The sequence below is a fragment of the Passer montanus genome, unplaced genomic scaffold, assembly GCF_014805655.1.
Source record: "Passer montanus isolate IOZ18808 unplaced genomic scaffold, ASM1480565v1 scaffold32, whole genome shotgun sequence".
In the NCBI taxonomy this organism is placed as follows: Eukaryota; Metazoa; Chordata; class Aves; order Passeriformes; family Passeridae; genus Passer; species Passer montanus.
Genome location: NW_024367930.1, coordinates 5,309,074 through 5,329,447, shown reverse-complemented (window position 1 = coordinate 5,329,447; position 20,374 = coordinate 5,309,074). Strand labels below are relative to the sequence as shown.

The 20,374-nt window shown below is 38.3% G+C and overlaps 2 protein-coding genes across 11 annotated transcripts in view; one reads left to right on the top strand and one right to left on the bottom strand.

Annotated features, from left to right (window-relative positions):
• The window catches only part of EZH2 (enhancer of zeste 2 polycomb repressive complex 2 subunit), a 51,110-nt gene extending 46,940 nt beyond the window's left edge, over positions 1–4,170 (top strand). For all 10 annotated transcript variants that reach the window (XM_039715044.1, XM_039715045.1, XM_039715043.1 and 7 more), the window contains 6 exons: positions 86–264; positions 1,133–1,228; positions 1,849–1,930; positions 2,806–2,886; positions 3,000–3,084; positions 3,840–4,170. In XM_039715044.1, the coding sequence (XP_039570978.1) occupies positions 86–264; positions 1,133–1,228; positions 1,849–1,930; positions 2,806–2,886; positions 3,000–3,084; positions 3,840–3,900 (584 nt within the window). In that variant the 3' untranslated portion in view covers positions 3,901–4,170. The remainder of the gene's footprint in view (positions 1–85; positions 265–1,132; positions 1,229–1,848; positions 1,931–2,805; positions 2,887–2,999; positions 3,085–3,839) is intronic.
• A 1,937-nt stretch (positions 4,171–6,107) lies between these two features.
• The window catches only part of CUL1 (cullin 1), a 52,428-nt gene continuing 38,161 nt past the window's right edge, over positions 6,108–20,374 (bottom strand). The window contains exons 9-22 of the mRNA XM_039715026.1: positions 19,654–19,784; positions 16,888–16,995; positions 16,682–16,788; positions 15,490–15,538; positions 14,969–15,100; positions 14,312–14,429; positions 13,242–13,318; positions 12,342–12,473; positions 11,424–11,516; positions 10,213–10,260; positions 10,039–10,121; positions 8,477–8,582; positions 7,635–7,748; positions 6,108–6,737 (exon numbers count right to left, since the gene is read on the bottom strand). Of these exons, the coding sequence (XP_039570960.1) occupies positions 6,657–6,737; positions 7,635–7,748; positions 8,477–8,582; positions 10,039–10,121; positions 10,213–10,260; positions 11,424–11,516; positions 12,342–12,473; positions 13,242–13,318; positions 14,312–14,429; positions 14,969–15,100; positions 15,490–15,538; positions 16,682–16,788; positions 16,888–16,995; positions 19,654–19,784 (1,379 nt within the window). The 3' untranslated portion in view covers positions 6,108–6,656. The remainder of the gene's footprint in view (positions 6,738–7,634; positions 7,749–8,476; positions 8,583–10,038; positions 10,122–10,212; positions 10,261–11,423; positions 11,517–12,341; positions 12,474–13,241; positions 13,319–14,311; positions 14,430–14,968; positions 15,101–15,489; positions 15,539–16,681; positions 16,789–16,887; positions 16,996–19,653; positions 19,785–20,374) is intronic.

Sequence of the window (20,374 nt, the reverse complement as noted above, 5' to 3'; positions counted from 1 at the left end):
TGATATGCTATAATCTGCACAGTCTTAATTTTACTCTGTATTTTTTCATACTTGCTGTTTTTCTATTCCACACATTCCTTTGTAGGCCAAAATCGTTTTCCTGGGTGTCGTTGTAAAGCACAATGCAACACCAAGCAGTGCCCCTGTTACCTGGCTGTGCGTGAGTGTGATCCTGACCTCTGCCTGACTTGTGGAGCAGCTGACCACTGGGACAGCAAAAATGTTTCTTGCAAGAACTGCAGCATTCAGAGAGGATCCAAAAAAGTATGTCCAGAGTTAGACAACTGCATGTCTGTTGCCTGGGTTTTGAGGTGTTCTTATATTTTCAAGCCAGAGAATGGAATTTCTTTGCCTTCATACTGTCAAACTGGAAAAGAAAACAAAAAAAAAAACACAAACCAAACTAAACAGCAAGGAAAGGAGTTGTCGCTTGTTAGCTTGATCATGTGCTGCTGTTAAGTCTATCTACATTTTGTCATGTACCAATCAGTGTTTTCTGTGCATCAAGGCAGCAGAATATCTCCTTTTCCCCATTCAGGCTTTGCTTCTTAATTGCAAATAGGCTGCCATTTTAAAGAGCTCAGCAGTCTTTCCCCAGATCAGCATAAAGAAGTTTATCTCAGAGCCTAGAAGCTGTTTCTTTCTTCAGTTGTTGATTCTAATGTATAAACTTGTATACAGTCTACTAAAGTCTTGAAAGCCCATTCAGTTCTGGCAAATAAAACAATAAATCAGTAAACCAAAGTTTATTTCTACTTTGGAACGTTTTCTCACAAAATAGTTGATTACTGAGCTAATGTGGAGTGGGATCCTGTCTACAGACCTTTTGAGGTTGAAGTCTTCAGTAAATGAATTTTTATGTAACCCCCTCATTTCAAGGTGTCTTGAGCTGGTTAAACTAAAATTTTTAGTAGTTTTCAAATACTTGGTCATTTTTCTTTTACATACATCTTCTGATCCACAAGCTGTAATTTTAGTGTGTATCTGATCATTAGAAGACTCTGGATTTGTCTGCACTCCTGGAGTTCCAACATACGCATTTCACTAAGTGATACAAAACAAAATGGAAAAAAACCCTGAACCCAAATCTAAGCCAGGCATATCAAAACTTCTTGGTTTTTCTATTCCACAGCACTTACTATTGGCACCTTCAGATGTGGCAGGCTGGGGAATTTTTATCAAAGATCCTGTACAGAAGAATGAATTCATCTCTGAATACTGTGGTGAGGTAAGGATGGAGAACACTGGATATGAGCTTAGTTGGTGAAGTTATGCATTGACAGGGACCAACCATGGGCGCCATTGTCTGTAACCTGGTGCCACGTTCAGACAGAGCCATGTGGCTGACTCAGTGTCACAGGCTGTATCTCCAGGCACAGGCTCAGACCCCAGGAGCGACACAATTGAAGTGTCACAAAAATTTTGAAACTGATTCTTGTGAGAAAAAGAGGCTGGAATGTTCTTTTTGTCTTAGATGGAATTTCAGTTCAGACATGCTTGGAATTTGGTGGCAAATTATTTAGTATAGTACTGAAAGTCAGTAGGAGCTTTCACTAATCTGTAGCAATAAAACCCTGAGTACAGTACACAGTCCTGATTTTGAGAGGAGAAGCAATTCTTGCTTTTCTTCTGCTCTGAAACAGTTTATTTATGCTAAAAGCAAAGCATGGATGTTTGGTAAGTGCAGAATGCTTGCTAAAAACAACACTTTGTTTGGGAATACTTTGAATCCCGGAGAATAAAAAAACTCCCATCTGTCTTTCAAAAGGCTGGGGGGGTTGACATTAAGCTGCTGTGGTTACACAATGGAGGAGTGCTTCTCTTTTTTACAAGTGGTGTTTTTTTCAGATTATTTCTCAGGATGAGGCAGACAGAAGAGGAAAAGTGTATGACAAATACATGTGCAGCTTTCTGTTTAACTTGAATAATGGTATGTATTATGGTATGCATAATGGTATGCATTAGTTGCAACCCTTGGCAGCATAAGTAAAATATGTATGCTTAGCATTTTGTTCAGCCCTGTTCTTCTGCAGACAGCAGGTAACAATGAAAATTTTTTTCCACACATCTTTCCTTGTCAGTGTGTGGATTCATCCTGTTGATAGTTAGTCTTTGGGGTTTTTTCTCTAAAGGTAGCTAGATGTAGTGATGGAGCCTGTTGCACAAGCAACTGTACAAGAGGAGTAGAATTTCATGGGGTAAAATTGTGTGCGGACATTAAGTAGACTAAAGAATGTAAAAAGCTTGCCAGGTGTTGTCTAAAGTAATGTTACTGAATTAAATCAGCAGTAAGTTATGATGGTGTGGTGTTGGGGGGAAAAAGCCACTTTTGGTGACTGCTGCCACTTGAAAAGAAAAATACAGACTGCACTGTGTCAAGCATAAAATACTTTATGAGGAATGAGGAAAAAAATGAGGAAAATGAGGAAAAAAACTGGTGACTGCTGCCACTTGAAAAGAAAAATACAGACTGCACTGTGTCAAGCATAAAATACTATAAAATAGTTGAAATGAGGAAAAAAAACCCTGCTGCTTTATGTCAGTGTTGACTCAGCATATTTATGGAGCTTGTCCTTGTGGAATGGAGAAACTTCAATGAGAAGCTAAGGTGGTGCCACTGTGGCAGGAGGTAAAGGAAAAGCAGAGTGTGGAACAGCAGAGTTCAGCTGTTGTAGGGTGGTGGGTGAGCTCTTCCATGGGGGAAGCTGTACAGTTATCTTCATCTACTAAGATCCAAGCACACTAGGTATGAAACTCGGCCCATCCAACATTTGTGGGTTTTGTTGGTTTTTTCTGTCCCCTTAGATTTTGTGGTTGATGCAACACGCAAGGGCAACAAAATTAGATTTGCAAACCATTCAGTAAATCCCAACTGCTATGCAAAAGGTAAGTTTCACATTTACTTGCTTTTCATCAATGTATGAAATACTGAGAGATATTTCTCTTAAGATGCATTTTATCAGTATTTGTACTAACATACCTGATTTCTTTTAAAACAGTTATGATGGTTAATGGTGATCACAGAATAGGAATATTTGCTAAAAGAGCCATTCAGACTGGTGAAGAACTGTTCTTTGACTACAGGTGGGTAGATGGGTTTCAGATGGGATTAGCTTTCAGTATCTCTGCAGCTCAGAGTTAATTCCTGTGCCTGCCTGGCCCCTGCAAGCCTCAGGTCTCAGCAGCTGAGAAGCAGCACCCCCCACCCTGGTTTTGTTAAGTCAGGTGCCATAGCAGGACTGATTTGAGCAATGCAGCTGCCTAAGAACCTACAAACTTGGAAAAGCAGCTTGTATAGAGCAAACTGTAGTGACAAATGGGGACAGACTTTCTCTGGCTGGGTTACCTTGGTAGCAGTACAAGTTAACTCCCCCATCATTCAGAAATAGGCAAGAATTTCAGAGAATGAAATTTCAGAATTACTACAGACAAATGTTTGTTAAGAATGTGTCCTTACTGTCCTCTACAATCTTACTTGGCAAAAAGTAGGCTGTCCAGTGGCAATACTGTGTAGGTCATCCTGGAGAAATGCAGTTGCTGTTCAGTACTGAAAATGAACTTCAGGACTCTGAGATTCAAGGTGAAAAAGTATGGAATTTTAGTGATTCATCTCCTCTTGATCAAACACCTCTGAAAGTAGTTTCTTGAGTGGGTCAGGAGTGTTAGGCACCTGCAAATTCACACAAGGAGGAAACACCTCAGTTGGTGAGGAAATGATGGGAAATCTAAGTATGAGAGTATTCCAGGCTGGGGTGCCATTCTGTCAGAAAAATGAAGCTGAAATGTTCCATGATACTGTTTTTTTTTGTGATCGTGTGTTTTTCTTTTTTTAATTTCAGATATAGCCAAGCTGATGCCCTTAAGTATGTGGGCATTGAAAGAGAAATGGAAATCCCTTGACACCAGCTACCTCTTCTTTTAAACAAACAGCTGCCTTATCTTCAGGAATTTCTAGTACTGTGGGCAATTTTAGAAAAATACAAATGATGCAATTTGAAATTCTGTATTTGCAAAGTACTGTAACAGTAATTTATAGTAACAAATTTTAAAAAAAACCAACTTTTTATTGCCTTCTCACCAGCTGCAAAGTGTTTTGTACCTATGAACTTTTGCAATAATGTGGTGTGGTACATTTTTCAACCTTGAATAAAGGATACTTGAACTTCTTCATTTTTACTGGAATTGAGTTGGAATTTTGTGTCAGCCCCTTGAGAAAGAAATGTGAACTTAACCTGTAACTTCTGTGCAAAGGCAGATCCGTACTTGTCTCCTGTTACTTTGGGTCACGTTTAAGATCAGGGTGAAGATGGAAACAGTGTAGATGGCAGTCAGGTGATTGTGGTGCTGCTGTGCCTCAGCGAAACAGGTGTGCTCTTTCAGCTTCTCAGCTCCCTTGGATGCAGCTACATCCATGTCCTCTGGAGTAATGGCTGCAGCCCAGAAACTCCTGCAATTGCTGGACTAGCTGTGATTTCCGTGACAAACGCTACTTTCAAGACAAAGCTGTGGTAAAAGGTGCCCTTGCTGTGGCTTCTCTGAAGCACCAAACTGAATGACAAATACAACAGTAACTACACCTATATTAAAAACTGAAGAGATGCAGAAGAGAAATGCAAAGTTTTCCTTCAGAAACATTTAGACAGCAGGTAGATGTCTGTACAGGGCTACCACCTTTATTTTTTACTTGCTGGTGGATGTGGACTCTGCAGCCTTTTGTGAAGTAGAACACAATGCTCTGGTCAAACCAGCTGGAATGGGAGGGCAGGCACAGGGTAGCATTACTGCAGAACTGAGTCCATGAAATCCTATCCATGGTGATCAGTTACCTACTGCACTGAGGGGGCTCCAAGCCTGGGCCTGAGTTCAGCTCTTCTGCTTCCACACTCCATGTACAGCAGGCAGCTGCCACATTCCCTCCACTGTGGTGGTGGCCCAAGTAAGAATTAAGAGTTCATGAGGAAAAGAACAGTCCAAAAGTATAAACCTGATTTTCTCCCTCCTCAGGTAGAGCACAGCTCCTGGTCCAAAGGAGGCACAGTACATAAAGCACTGCTTTAACCAGCCAAGGGCTTTGAAAGGAAGCTCAGAGCAGGTGATTCCTGGCCTTCCAAGAAAGGAGTTCAGTCAGGCTGCTTCTTTGTTAGCATAGCACATACATCCTGCTAAAGAAATATATTACCCCTGAACTTTCTGCAAGAAGGGTTTACAAAAACAAAACAGCATCTTAGGAAAAAAAAAATTAAGAGGCATCATTAGGTCCCCCATTCTAAATTTCCAAAAGCAACTTTGAGGAGCAAGATGCTTTTATTACCCCTAATGGCAGTCTTTAGCTCTTTCAGAACAGAAATAGGAAGTGTACAAAATCTCAAGTGCAGATGACACCCCTCCCTTCTAGTAGTGCTCATTTTTTTTTAACCCAGAGTTCAACTGTAACCATTTCCCTCAAGAGAGAAACATTAGCAACACAAAACCTGGCTCCTTTCCTCCAAGAAGAAACACTGAACAAAATCAGTTTGTATAAAGGGTAAAATGGCTGCAGAAGTTAAGTTCTTTTCAGGATCAAGATTAGAAAATATAGATTACCAATAGTGAGACCTGTGAGGGTGGCAGCATTTTGCTCGTAGCAAATAGAAAGCCAATAGTCATTTCATAAAATGTTGTGAGAAGAATGGAATGAAGCCTGGTCACTCAAGGTATGTGTAGTAACACTTTTAAAGTATTTTAATTCCCATCACAGGTTGCATTTAATGGGAATTGTTCTTCAGGAACACACTCCATTTTCTGCTCCAGTTAAAGAAATGGGCAGCCTAAACCTCCTTTATTCTAGGCAGCATTTATGCAAGTGTGATGCACTTTATAGGACAATGAGCAATATTAAAACCAGCTCCAAGTTCAGATGACCAAGCCTTGCCATATATTCTGAGCATTTTCTGTTCTGCATGTCTTGGGAAATCATCACAATTTCCTTTTATTTTCAAAGTGCAGACTTTCCTCTTCAAAAAGAAATAGCATGCACAGATAATGACAGATGACAGTATCTTCAGAGAACAAAATGTTCTTAAACCACCAGAAAATGGGGAGGAAAAGCAAAACGAATTTCTAATAGCTTTCATAACCATTATACCTTTTATTTACATTTAGAAAGATAAGTCATGAAACTTAAAACAATAAAACCAAATGCAACTTGTACAGAAATCTTTTAAATTTTTTTTATTATTTATCACACATTAAAAAATGAAACACACTATACAAATGGTATTTCATAGCAGATTACACATGGGTCCATTCAGACTCGCTCTCCAAGTGCTGCCAACATGTATAAGTGCTGCCTGTGATGGCAGCTGTTTATCATATAGCCAATGTATTGATTTAAATGCAGTAGCATGCAACCCTTAAACGAGAAGGGTCTGATTCCTTTCTGTTCTTAAATTAGGTTAAATGGCATTGGTGTCCATATTTACATACTTGAAATGTATCAATCCTGAGCAGTTCTGATGTAAATCTGAGACTGGCTGATGGAGTCCTGGTCTCAGTCATTAAAAAGGGAGGTCCAAATGGCAGCAGGGTGGCTGCTATGAAGTTCTGTCGCTTTCATTCTTTCCATCACATACCTACTTGCCGAGTGTCACACAGTCAGGTAATTGCTAATAAAAATGCTAAGCCAAGTAACTGTAGGTGTCCTTCTCACCATCTACACGTTCCAAGTACTCCTTCTCAATGAGGATGTCGATGCATTTCTGTGGGAGGAACAGAACAGAGGTAAGCTGTGGGACATGGGTATAAAAGCTCTCTCTGAGGTTGCTCCAAACTTTGATTTTGACCCCTGAGGGAGTTCCCTGCCAAGCAGAGGACAGCAATAGGCAAAGGACACAAACCACAGCAGTTCACTCTCCCCTTTCTGATCACATCCAAGCAGAAGGCTTTGCTAATCCACTAAACTGAATTGCACTTACTGGATGCCATTCCAGGGGTGTGACTGGGAGACCATGCTGAGCAACTTCACAGTAGGATAGCAAATAAAGAATTACACCAAGATGCAAAGGTCACAAAAGACAGCAGCAGCAGTGAGGGGCTGTGTAACTGCCCTGCACTGGTGCCAGTTTATGCAACTGCTCTCACTGCTTGTCCTTTGCCTCACCTACTCCTTTGTTGTGGATATAAAAACTGCTGGTGAGCACACTTAAACAAACTGATGAAGAAATTAGTATACATAAATGAATAATTAATAGAATAAATATAATTATGAGTAAATAATTAAATACAATGCTCCCCATCCCACCATTTTTACTGTAAAGGAAAGCAGGAAACTGGTTTATTGAGCTAACCCCAACTGGGAGAGCAGGAACAAAAGGTAAGCCTGGATCAAGGGCTATGGTAAGCTGACACTGATGTGAAAAGATGCAATCCAGTTACTATTTTACCACCACTGCCAACAATGCGAAACATGGATACTTCCCTAAGAGAAATGCAGTACTTCTGGTTAAAGTATTTCCTACTTGCAACTCAAAAAAATCTGTCCTTGCCCATCCCATCTCCTTAGCTTTCCTTTTTTAATTCAGAAGCATGTGTTTTGTCTGTGTCTATATCCTTCTCACCTCCTGGAATCCAGGTTCAGAGATGTGGGTCTCACATACCTTAATTACAGGAACTCGTGGCTTGAACCTTGAGGACAGCTGTGTTAGCACTTCTCCGAGCAGTTGCTGGTGTTTTAGAACCTTCCTCATTTTCATGATTCTCACAATAGCAGCCTGCATAGCAAAGTTGGGAAGGTGTGTTTAGGAGCAAAGTCCTTGTGTAAAGCTGTTTAACTCCCCTAGATCATGTCTGCCTGTGCAGAAGAACCACCACAACCAACTCAAGCACCAGACGGGGAGAAGCTTTGCCCATGGGTGTCAGCTACTCACACAGACTTCAAGAACTCCACAGCACACAGTCATCCAAAGTGGTTTTGACACATGAATTTTTAGAACTGTGCTTACAGTCAGTCACAATAATAATAGCACCAACTGGTAACAAGAGCCACACAAAACTACTTGTGTAGCAAAAAGCTTTCTTTATATATTTAACCTTACTGTGACACTTAGTGGTACATCTGTACTTCCATCCTCTGCCTCTCAAGTGGATTCCAAATGAATGGATATAAAACCACTGTTGATTTCATACTACATGGGTATTACTATTTTTTAATTATTCAATTTTCACCCAGGATGAGGTCTGGTGAATGTGTATCCAAGGAACCCAAACGCTCATCAACATCAGGTTAGAACAATGTGAATGAACACATCCTGTCTGTAGAAGTGCCTACTTCCAGTTTCTACTACAGACTCAAATCACCTTTAAGAATATTTTAAATACATTTTTTGAACTCTAATGTAGTTAGAGCATGTTGTCTTCTCGTAAAAGTTAGGAAAACCCTACAGTAAGCTTCATTAAATGATTACAAAGATTTGTGTCAGCATTCTGCAATAAAACTCACCTGAATCAGTAGTTTCCTGTCTTCCTCTATATTTTTGTGTGTAGTTTCTTGCTCCTGCTTCTGTTCAGTCTTCATTGGCACATTGATGTTTACCCTTAATTTTTTGCTGTAAAGAAAAGCAGAAGTTAATGAACAATTAGATTGTTTAAAAACCCAAGAAACACAGAAAAAACTCCAAACAAAACACAACTCCAAAATAAAAACCACAGCACCATAATTACTTTATAACAACACAGGACTTTGGCTCTTCTGAAAATTTTAGATGCACTTATTCAAGTTAAACCAAAATTAAAATAAAAATAAAGAATGCCCACAACCAATCCATGAAACAAAATTCACAGACACCCACCAGAAAGGTATCTCACAATTTACTGAATCCATCCTAGTGATCTGTGTAACTAGCACTGTACAGTTAACACTGTATTCAAAATATTTCTGTTTGTAGTAAGAAATTTGGAGTCAGTGAAGGAGACAAAGGAAGTCAATGGAAATAGATCACCCTTCTGATTTACAGACTGGATTCTGACCATAATGTGGAGAATCTCTTTGTTCTGTGGAACTGAGCTCTGCCTTTCTTTCACACGCTCCCTGGCACTGACAGCTGTGCTGAGGTGAGCCCACTGCCACACGTGGCCACTCAAGACAAGGTCCTGTGTCACAAGCGGGGAGCAAACCTCAGCACCAGAGCACCAGAGAGCAGAGGGCTCTCCTCAGACCTGTTAGCTGCCCTGGAGAGAGGATTGTTATTTATTTACCACAGTGCTCTCCATCACAAATTGGGAACCAGCTGCTGCACAATGCAGCAACACTGAGCTGTTTCTATCACTGCATTAGTGCAACAGACCATGAATTCTCAAACCTTTAATTTGGTAAAGGGGGACAGAAAGCAGATAAAGGGTGAGGTACAAGGAAAGGTTTTAAAATGTTTCTTTCACCTGAGATCTTATCTTTGGGAAGTACTGAACTCCTCACTGAATTTGTGTGTGTTTATATCTATGCTCTGAAAAGCACGATAAAAATACCACAGGGCTGTAAACAGCTTAAAATATACAACTGTTTAAAGTAAGTAATAAAACCTACTGAAAATTGTGTTTATTAAGTCTTCAAATCACTCTATACACCGTGGTTATAAAATGAGCCTGATCTTCTCATGTTAGCAGTAGTGGATGAACATTTCTGCCTTTGACCTTTGCTGGTTACTGGACACTTCTGTAACCTTGTAAAATATCATGGATTTGCCGAGTGCACGCAAGTAACACCTTGGCGAAACGGCAGCACTTGAATCAGTTATCCAAGAATTAGACAAGAATTAAGGAACAAAAAGGACATATAAAAATATGTCAGGCCTTGACTTTATTTTATGACAAAGCCAGAGTCAAAGAGCTGAAATCACACCCATCCCCCACCACTCGCCTTTCCCTTAATGCTGGTACACATTGGATCTACATTTGAATTGGCACTTGAACCCTGAAGCTTTCATCCCAAGTATATTAGATTTCACCCAGATTTTGAAAGCAGAGGAGGATGCTACTCATTACATCTAAGTGATGCATGCTGCTTACTTTTTGTAACCAAGATACAGTTTTATTAAAGTATCCGGTTTTAACTCCACTTCATCAACATTTGCATTTTCATCTTCCAAAACCTGCAACAAACAAAGAAACAAATAAATAAATAAATAGTCTTACATATTTCCCTGTATGTTAAGCAGGTCATAACAAAGCAAGAGTACTTACAAGCAATTTTGATTTCAACAGTATCTGTAGAACTTGTGCCAAGATATCCTACAAAATTACAGAAAACATTATCAGTGCAGATAGACAGCACCTTTGTCTAACTTAAAAACTTGAAAAAGAATGCACATGTTTAGACTAATGAGTGCAGAACATTGCAAAATGAGGGGGCAAGAAAAAGCAGTAAAAACTTAATTCACAGAAATAAAACAATGTTCTTTTTGGGTGTTATGACATATCCCCCTTGTGGCTGGTCAAATATAAAATTATTGAGAAATACTAATTCCAAACAAGAGATCTTTCCAGTTGCTGCTTTAGGTAATATTTTGCAAGCAGATTTATACGCCTAAGAAATCATTTTTCCCAAACCATGCAAATATATATACCATGGCAAGCTTAAACTTCAGAAAGCAAGCACTCTCTGTGTTCTGATTAACATCTTTTGTTTTAACAGGGATCCCTTCTGGTTGCTGTTGCTGGTTGCTCACCCAGAGGGCTACTGGCAATATTCTGTGCAGGCCTGCAAAACTGCTCTTTTACCACAGTCTGTAATAAATGGCAAACCCTAAGACTTCTGGGTTTGCTGTAATCCATCAGCAACAAGAACCTTTTAGGTAGGCATTTCTAGAAGTAAAGATCCTACTGAATAGGAATACCTAACTTTCCAGAAGTCAGAGCAGTCTTGATTCAAACCTACTGCTAAAGGTCAAATAAATGTCAAATTGTGGGCCATAAAGCCTGCTTGGGAAGAAAAGGAGGGAACTTTTTCCACAGGAGATAGTTAGCCAATGAACTGCAGATTTACTATGTTCATGTAAAAAAGCCTTGAGATATAAAAGAATGACAGATGCATAGATCAATCATTTAGGGAAATTGCTGGTTTTGCTAGAATGTTGTCTTTTAACATTAAAATGTATGCATTGAAACACTGAAAACTTCTACCCAGAGTTCAGCAGGAAGCTAGACAATTCACTCCAGTCATGAACAGGAATGTACATGCACTAAGACTTATCAGAAAACCAGGCAGTTATGATTACAGGAAAGTAAACCAGGAAAGTGACTTGACCAAGAATAGAGCACATCTGTCTCCTTTGGGACAGAAGCTGGTTCTGACTCCAAGCATGTGTAATCCAAATTTCTTATGATAGCAGGGAGAGCCCTGAAGACCAAAACACTTGCTCACTAGAGTGTGGTAAAACGTGCAAAGTCGCTACCATTTTTATTTGAGTACTGTCTGTCAGCTGCTGCACGGTATAGGCATCTTCTGTGTTGTACTGCAGTAAAATCGCCATCTGGAATGTGGATGCCTGACAGATCCAAAAACAGAGAACAGAGGGGATAGGGGGGAAATCAGAAAATGAGAACTTACAAACACTTCCTGAATTTGAACAGCCTGAAATTCATCATTTAAACACATACACTGGAATATTTGGACAACAGAGAATACCCAAGTGGTGCTAATAAAAAAAAAAATAAATCAAATGTTGCTTTTACAACCAGAACTCCCTCTTCCAGAATTATCTAAACATAAACTCCAGGATTAAACCCCCAATTTGGCTTGCTTCAGACACTTGATCAAATTTTCTATTATGGCATCAAAACATTATCCTTCTATTTGCTAATACAGTTTCAAATTGTTTTCCTCTGTCACTCCAACTCTTTCACATTTAGTCTTCATTACACCCAATACAGACTGCTGAATTCATCCTCACAACCCTCCCAACTCCAGCAGAATAATGAAACCAAATTTATACACCAAGAAGCTATCGGTGGCTTATCCATGTCTATCACCACAGGGTTCACATATGTTGATGACACGGTCAATTCTGACATTATCTTGTTTCTTCTTGCTGTTGTGAACTCCCCATCTCATTTATTTTTTGAAACAAAGCAGACAGCAAAGTATAAGCAGCATAAGATCCTAGGCAGAGAGGTTGTATTTATCTCACAAAATGCATTTCAACACCTGTTTAAACCACAGGCAATGTGTTCTGTTTCTTAAGTCAACTTTCTTTTAAACACAAATCTTTATTGTATCTTTATTTACTGTACTGATAGGTTCTATTGGGCTGCATCCAGTCCTCTGAAAACAACCATCACCAAGTGTTTCTATTGGTATGACTTGTCCTTACCTGTAATGTGTATCTATTTTTGAAACAGTTGGTAACCAATTCCCCTTTGGACAGCTGATACAACCATGTTAATTTTCTTCCACTGTGACGACTGGCATAAAATGCAGTAAATCTCTGATAGCTCCGTTCTAACTGTATAAACACATAAGTAATAAATAAATAAATAAATAAATATTATTTACCTTCATTTAGCATTATTAGAACATGTTATGGAAGCAACAGGGGAGTATCAAATCTGATCACCCTCAACCACTATGTTGTCTAAATCCACCAAACGGAAACTCAAAGTATTTACATTCGGCAGACTGGATGAAAAATTTCCCTCTGTTACAGGGTTCCCCTTTAGAGTACCATTAACAGTACAAATGTAAATAGGCATTTAAGGTTCATTCTTCCTTTTAGGATACATTTAGCATGGCTAGCAAAGCAATTTGTTTTAACCACCTTCATCCTCCAGGTAACAACATTAATTTTACTTCTCAAGTTAAATATTCATGCCTTTTCTCTGGATAAACACTCAGCAGAAAACTAACGACTATAATATCTAAAGATTTTACTGGGTAAAGCTGAAGCAGTGGTATGAAAAGGTGTCTTAAATTAGGTATACCCAGAAAAATGCACTAACAAAGACTTGCTTTAGTTGCTGTTGAATATTTTGAAGAAAGATTTATTAACCAGGGAGTTTTCATGGGAAGACAAGAAAACACAGATTTCACACAGCTCCCTCCTACTACCTTACTCAATTATCTTGTTCCAAATATCCTCAGGCCAAATAGACAAATACCAGAGACACTTATAGTCCTCTCTGAAACACAACAGATGGAAGGAAACACCAGCCTTGTAAAAAAATTTCTCTCATGATCATTCCATGCTCAGATGAACCAAGTGCAAGTGTCTCACCTCAGATGGCAGAGCAAACGTGCAGGACTGCTGGAACGGCCACGATCCAGAACTCAGCACCTGGATGCTGAAATCCACTGAAAGAGAGGTGAAGAGGATGAGCTGCATTATCCCACTTTCTCCTCCCTCCCTCTTCAAACAGTCCCAGTTCTAACACAGACATGTCTGGCCCATGGTCAAACTAACATGGTAAAAAAATCATTAAGCACTATTTTATTTTTGTCGGATCATAACCAAAACTGCTCATGAGAGATGTCACTGCAGTTGGAGAACTTTAGATTTACTGTTACAGGCACTCAATCTTCTCTTATTTGGAGGAGTTACTACTCTGTTTCTATCTCTACAATGAGTTACAATTTTCCCACTTCGGTGTTAAAAGAGAAAGTTCATCATCATTCCACAGTACACAACTGCAAGAACAGACCTTTCACACCTATACTTGTAAGGCATTTTGGTCAAGTCAAGAATGAATAATACAAAAACTAAGTAAAATTTAAACCTGATGATACACAACTCTAATTGTAATCCAAGAAATAATCATCAATTCTTGACAGAATTTGGTTCAATGTGCTTCAATTGAAAAGTATAAAAAAGGTGATAGGGGCATCTAAAAACAACCTGGAACACAATAAACTTTTATCCTTAATACTACCATGTAAATCTAAGTATTAAACAGCTAACAATCAAAACTGTTTAAGGAAAAACATCCCATCAAACATAAAAAAAAAGAAAAAAAGAAAAAAGAGATATTATTAATTTAGTTATGTACCTAAATGTGATCTCTAAAATCAGGAAGAGGTTACTCAGAAAATATATAAAGAGCTACTAGAAGACAAAGAACAGACCTAAACTTTTAAAACCTGATTTAAACATCCCAGCTATGATGGTCAGAAGAACACTAACTCTAATTTGTGGCACTAAGTCAAATATTTCCCTCACACACTTAGTTCTACAGAAATAGGAGGAGGCTATACTATGCAACAAAACACTAACTCTAATTTGTGGCACTAAGTCAAATATAGGAGGAGGCTATACTATGCAACAGTAACTTAGGTAAAGGTGTTACTTACAATCTAATGGTTCTGAATTGGTCAGGTGCTTTTTAAACTGCTCATTCAAATCCTTGCTTACACCAATATCTTGGAACATCCGCTGCAGCTTGGAGGTATACTCAAAACCACAAGCTTGCTGTATTTAAAAGCACAGATACATCAGCAAGACACATTTTAGAGATTGGATAATGAGAAGAACAAAGTGTTGGAGCTTATTTCCTCATTAGAAGATGGACAAAGTTCTGCATTTCCCTTACTCAAAGTGCTGATCCCCCCCTGAAATGTGACCTTTAACTGCCATTGAAGACTGAGGAAATTTTTGTTTGAAAATTAAGCAAAACACAATGAAACAGACTACTCAAAGGGTAGTGAATTGTATTTTGTTTAATTCTGCATAAATATGGGTTAACAAAATTAAGCTACTTTTCAGTACTCATTCCCTTGAATAATTAAATCCATGTCATTCATTTGGTTAAGAATAATTAAGCTTAGCTCCATCAGGCAGACATGCAGTAGAAGTTCCTATGATTTAAAAAAAAAAACAGACAAAAAGCCCGTTGTTGTTTCTTTTTCTGTGCATAAAATAAACAAATAAAAGGATGTACATCAATGCTTTCCAAAACAGTGTGAAGACCTGCAAGGCAGTAGATTATGGGGCAGTCATGGAATACTCACTTTTAGTTTGGAGATCATGCTTGCCTCAGCATCATCACTAGCACTGTTTTGATGCACAAGTCTCTTTGCCAGCATTTTAGCATAGAATTTTTGAAACACATCTTTATCCTCAATGTACTTGAAGACAACCATCTGGAAGAGCCAAGATAATTTGTAAGGGAAAAATATTTAAACATTTGTCTTGAAAAAGATGCAGCAGGAACTACTTGATTTGCACCTAAATTTTAAAGACTGGGGGCTTTGTTTGTCTTTTTTAGGGGAGGGAAGAGAGACTGGTGGTGTGTTTGCTTTAAATATGGATACTATTTTAAAAAAGAACTGTGTATTCCACATGTAGAGCATATTATATATATGTGGATATATAATGACATAAAAAGATGTCATGGAAATTATACATTTTATATGCATATACAGATTAAGCAAAAGCATAGCTTCAATATAGCCACTTTAAGTCTGCTGTAAAGGGTTTTTTAATAAACAAAATAATCTTTATATTTCATATGTATTTATAGACATCTTACCACTTGATTGAGTGTATCTTCCAATTCTGCTTCTTCTGGATTCTTTGAGCTGCAATTAAAGAAGTGCATTTTTAATGAGCACTAACCCAGCAGAATTAAACCAACATATGGATGCATATGGAAGCTTCAGAAATAAAAGAATGCAAATTTGATTAGTTCTGGGATCCAAAGCTCTTTAAAGAGAAAACAATGTAATGAAGTGAACAGTTCACTGCTCCACCTGTCAGCAATTATGAAGTTCCCAAATGTCACAGCCTGAAGTCCTGGACCATGACTTGCTTGGGACTTGCTGGTAGGCTGGTACTGCTCAGGATTTATGAGCTTAAACATGGACCTTTCTCTTTCTGCTGCTAAATGCTATCTTTATTTCTTACCTTAGATAGTACATTGAGAAGAATACAGCTCACAGAGCTGGGATTGACTGGGTGAAAGCTCAGGTGGCACCACATTGTCTTCCTCCATCTCAAGTTTGTCCACCAGACAAACCCCAAATCTACCCTGTACACAGTCAGTATGTGAAAAGTAGAAAATAAAACCCTTTTCTCTTTCCCATCTCCTTCATTCAGCAAACTGAGCAAGTTCTCCCATTTTTGGGTTGTTTGGTGGTGGCTTTTTTCCCCCTCTGACAACCAACTAAAAATGCTGCCAGGGACAAAACTAACACCAATCTAGTATGAACTGAACTGATACCAAACTCAGTGTATGAGCTGTTGAACCATTTAAAACTAAATACCTTGAATTAAAATATGAACTATGAAAGGTTAGAAAGCAGTTTTTCTCCTCCTCAATTTCTGCCCAGATAGAAGAAGGTACAGAAAAAACAAAAGGAGGAAAGCAACAGTTTTAATGGAAAACGGAATGCGCATCTCTTTACAAGAGACAATCCAATTTAAGTTTTTCAGTGTAGAAAACCCTACCTAAAACCCCTCCTTCAGTTTTACTGAAAAACAAAAACTTAAGATTCCTATAAGGCAAGAAAGGTTTGCTTATTTCCTCCACTTTTCCTTAAAAAGAATACCAAACAACACAACCTTTAGGAATGGTCCTACTGAAATTTTTGTATCCAGAATTTGATAAAATTAATTTCTTGCAAAGTGCAGTTCTGTTTCGGAAGACAGTATAAAACTTCATAGGCTAAAACCTTTTAAAATAAAAGCCAACATGAAATAATTATTTGTCTTTGAGGACATACCTTTTCTTTAGTAAAGAGTCACAGTATCGTGCCAGTAGCTCTGGGGATTTACTGGATGATTGAGCCATTTTTGTTACTGCATTATTATTTATAAATCGACCACAAGCCTATAAATCACAAAAGACAGTGAAATTTTGGGAGACAATTTTTTTTATTTTGCATGGAAATTAAAAACAAATCCAGCATCTGCCACTACATGCACTTACTTTGTCTAGTGCAGCCACGAAGCCAGCATCGTTGTTGAATGCAGACATAACTAAAGCGTTGTATTTCTTATGGACATCCAACACTGTCTGTACATACATTTTTGGATCCTGCAATAAGGAGAGACTGGTTTTTGCAACCTGTTGACTTTCTGCTTTCTACTTCCTCCAAAATGGAGCTATTCACTGGCCCAAGAAAATTTGTGTGGAGAAAGTCTATGAAGTATTAGAAACATTTTAAAGGTAAACTAGTAGGCAGACTAGTTCAGGTCCTATGTCCAGGACTGACTAATGCAAGCTCCCATTTAACAACAATCACAGTGCAGAGTGTACCACAGCACACAAAAGACAAAGTATTTACTCAACCACTGCAAACATTTTTAAAGACTTAAAACTTATTTCAAGTCACACTTGAAAGAGCTGGACAATCATAAAATGGCAGTTGCTATAGAGGAAAATCTCTGTGGTAAGAATGTGACTGGTGTATATCCAGTAGGTACAACTTAGTACAGACACCTCAGTCATTGGTAGTCTTTAAAATTTACGTGCTCAGCACCCAGTGTCAGCCAAATGCCAATAAACATCAAGTTACTGTACTCAGACTGAGTTCTTCGTGCAGTTACTGATCCTTACTTCTCAATAAAGAGGGAGTGGAGTCAAGGAGTAGGGACAGTGATGGGCAAGTAAATCATCAGGCACACAAGACAGCTACTATACAACAGACTAAAAAAGGCTGGAAGTCTTCAATCTGGAGATCAGAAGGTCTTGTTGGCTAGAAGTGGTGGAATATGGGCAGGGTTTTATCACGATCCTGAAAAACACTTCCTGTTGCCACTGAAGACAGACACAGACTACCATGCACCACCAATCTAATGCTACGCTTGAGACAAAGAACTGAGATTATTGAGAACTTCTGAGGTAAGGAATGCAAATAGATTTAAAGGATATTCAGAAAAGTACTGATTACAAAGGCTAAAAAACCCAACAAACAAAAGGCACAAAAAGCAGCCAATCTGACTGAAAAGCAGTTTTGTTAATACAGTTAACAGAGACTAGAGCACAACTCCTTCTGCATTAATGTATAAAATAGGTGAAATGAGTCAGGTTGGTATGACTATTTCTCTGCACTGACTACAGAGAAAGCAAGAAGCATTTGCTTACTTGATTATCTGTTTAGACACAGTACAGGTAAATTAAGTTAGCAAAAATCAATCCTAAGTGTGACAGAGGACTAACAATGCAATGATGAATAGCAATACACCAGTGTGTGGGATATTGCAAGAAAAGGCAAGATGGTTCCCAAGGAACAGCTAGAGATACTGCTATGAAAATGAAGAAGAAATGTGTGGAGTGAGGAACGAAAGAGAAAGATGTGAAATCAAAAGTGTCAGAGGCAGGAAGAGTTTTGTAAATGGTTGGAGTCATCTAATACATACAAATCTTGGATCCCCCTCCCTGAAAGATGAAATAATTCCTGGAGAAAGAGCTTTTTTTTTTTTTGTGGCCTAGTTCTTTAAAGCCTAAGCAGGAAAAAACCTCAAGAATGATGTGCAAAGCATGGAGCAGATGTGATTTCAAAATTCACAGAGACATGTACAAATGAAACTGAAGATTCCTGAATTTGCTTCATGATTACTTTATCATTCACAAAAGATCAACACTGCTAAAAAGCTATGCACTTAAAACTATAGAAATGAACAACTGACATTACACCCTCCAATACAGATTACTGCTTTAATATGAAGCTATTTCAAGAACTTCTCAGGAAAGCAACAAGTTAAAATAAACTTTGTCAAAAATCAAAGTTAATTATAGTGTATCCTGAGTTGGAAGGAACCCACAAGGATCATCAAAGTCCAACCCCTGACTCTGCACACGACCACCCTGAGAATCACACTAATGATGGTATTATCAGTGACAATGCCTGAGAGCATTTTCCAAGTGCTTCTTGAATTCCACTTTAAATAAAATTTACCAGAATCTATATTCTATCCTGATCTTGCTTTGTGCACTGCTTCATTTTTTCTTTTCCCCTGGAAAACATAATATTGTCTATAGAGAAGAAGGTTGGCAATGGGTTTAAAAAACTTCATGTTGCCAAGACGCAACCCTAATCAATACAAAACTAAGTTTGAAATTACAATTATGGGATAAAAATTAAAAAAACAGCCTTTCCAAAGATCTGACCTTCTCCTTATATTGTGACCTTTCCAACCATTTCAGTTCCTTCTTCTTCTCCTATTTCTCATGCTTTTCCAAACAGGATAAAGATACTATCAAAAAACTCAAACCAACAAACTTTCTCTAGATAATCCCATCCAACTCAGAATTCCTTAAAATGATGAAATCAAATACATTTGACTGGAGATAATGCTTCTTGAAACAGTCGACTTTCAGGTGTACTTGTATTGTAAGTGTTGGGTGCTGTATTTGCACTGTCAGCTTTCCAACCAGCATGACATCCTGACAGCAAACTCTCAGAAGGAAATTCACCCTCCCCCTCAAAACCAAACCAAAACAAACACCCCCCACAGCCCTCCCAAACCAAATGAAAATAAAAAACCACCCAAAAGAACCCCAAAATTTAAGGAGTAGAAACAGAGCAATGTAAATTTGTTTTAAACCTTCTACTAACATTTGAGAATCACCAAGTCCTTTCAAATTAGTGAGAGGGAAAACAAACAAACTGGAAGTTTTATCAGGAAGCATTCACTATCCTCTAATGTAGAAGTGGCAGCACACACAGACTTGTTTTGATGAGATACTTGCATTTAGTGCAGCTTCTCCACATTTCTCAATTGCAGCTAGACCCTGATTATGAATGTGGGTTTCCAAAAGTTTTTTCAGCTCTCCAAGGCCATCCTGGATTCGAGATACAAGGTTATACATGCGACCCAAGTCTGTAAAAGAGGAAATAAAAGGAAAGGTAGCATTTCCCATCTGTACTGGCTATTACTTCAAATTCTCATTTACTAGTTGTCTATAGGAGTTAAACATCCATTGTCAACAAAAACACATAAGCAACTGCTCCTAAAAAGCCAGAAAAAACTACACTAAATGATTATCCAATACAGCAAACCTTTGCACTCACCTGGAAAGCTAACACTAGTTAAAGAGAAAACAATCTGTTATATTAGGATCTATGTTTTACCTTCACAATGTAGCAAATCTCAAGAACAAAAACCCACCATTTGAATGGTAGAAAATTTACATCAGATTTTTAGTATTCACAGGTTTAAAGCAATGATTTAAAAATGGTGCTAAACCCCTCTTATTTAAGTAACATTTTGAAGTGCTGCCATGAATTTGAGGCTCTTATTAATGTTACTGCTGGTTGTGCTACAAGCACATTTTCCAGCTGACCACTGTCCTTTAAATCTTATTCTCAACAAGTCAGTTCTCAGGCATCTAACATTACTTGTAGCCCTTTGCATAGCAACACTTTTACTTTGGACAGCATCAGTAGTAACAGTTGGAAATTCAAGGCAAA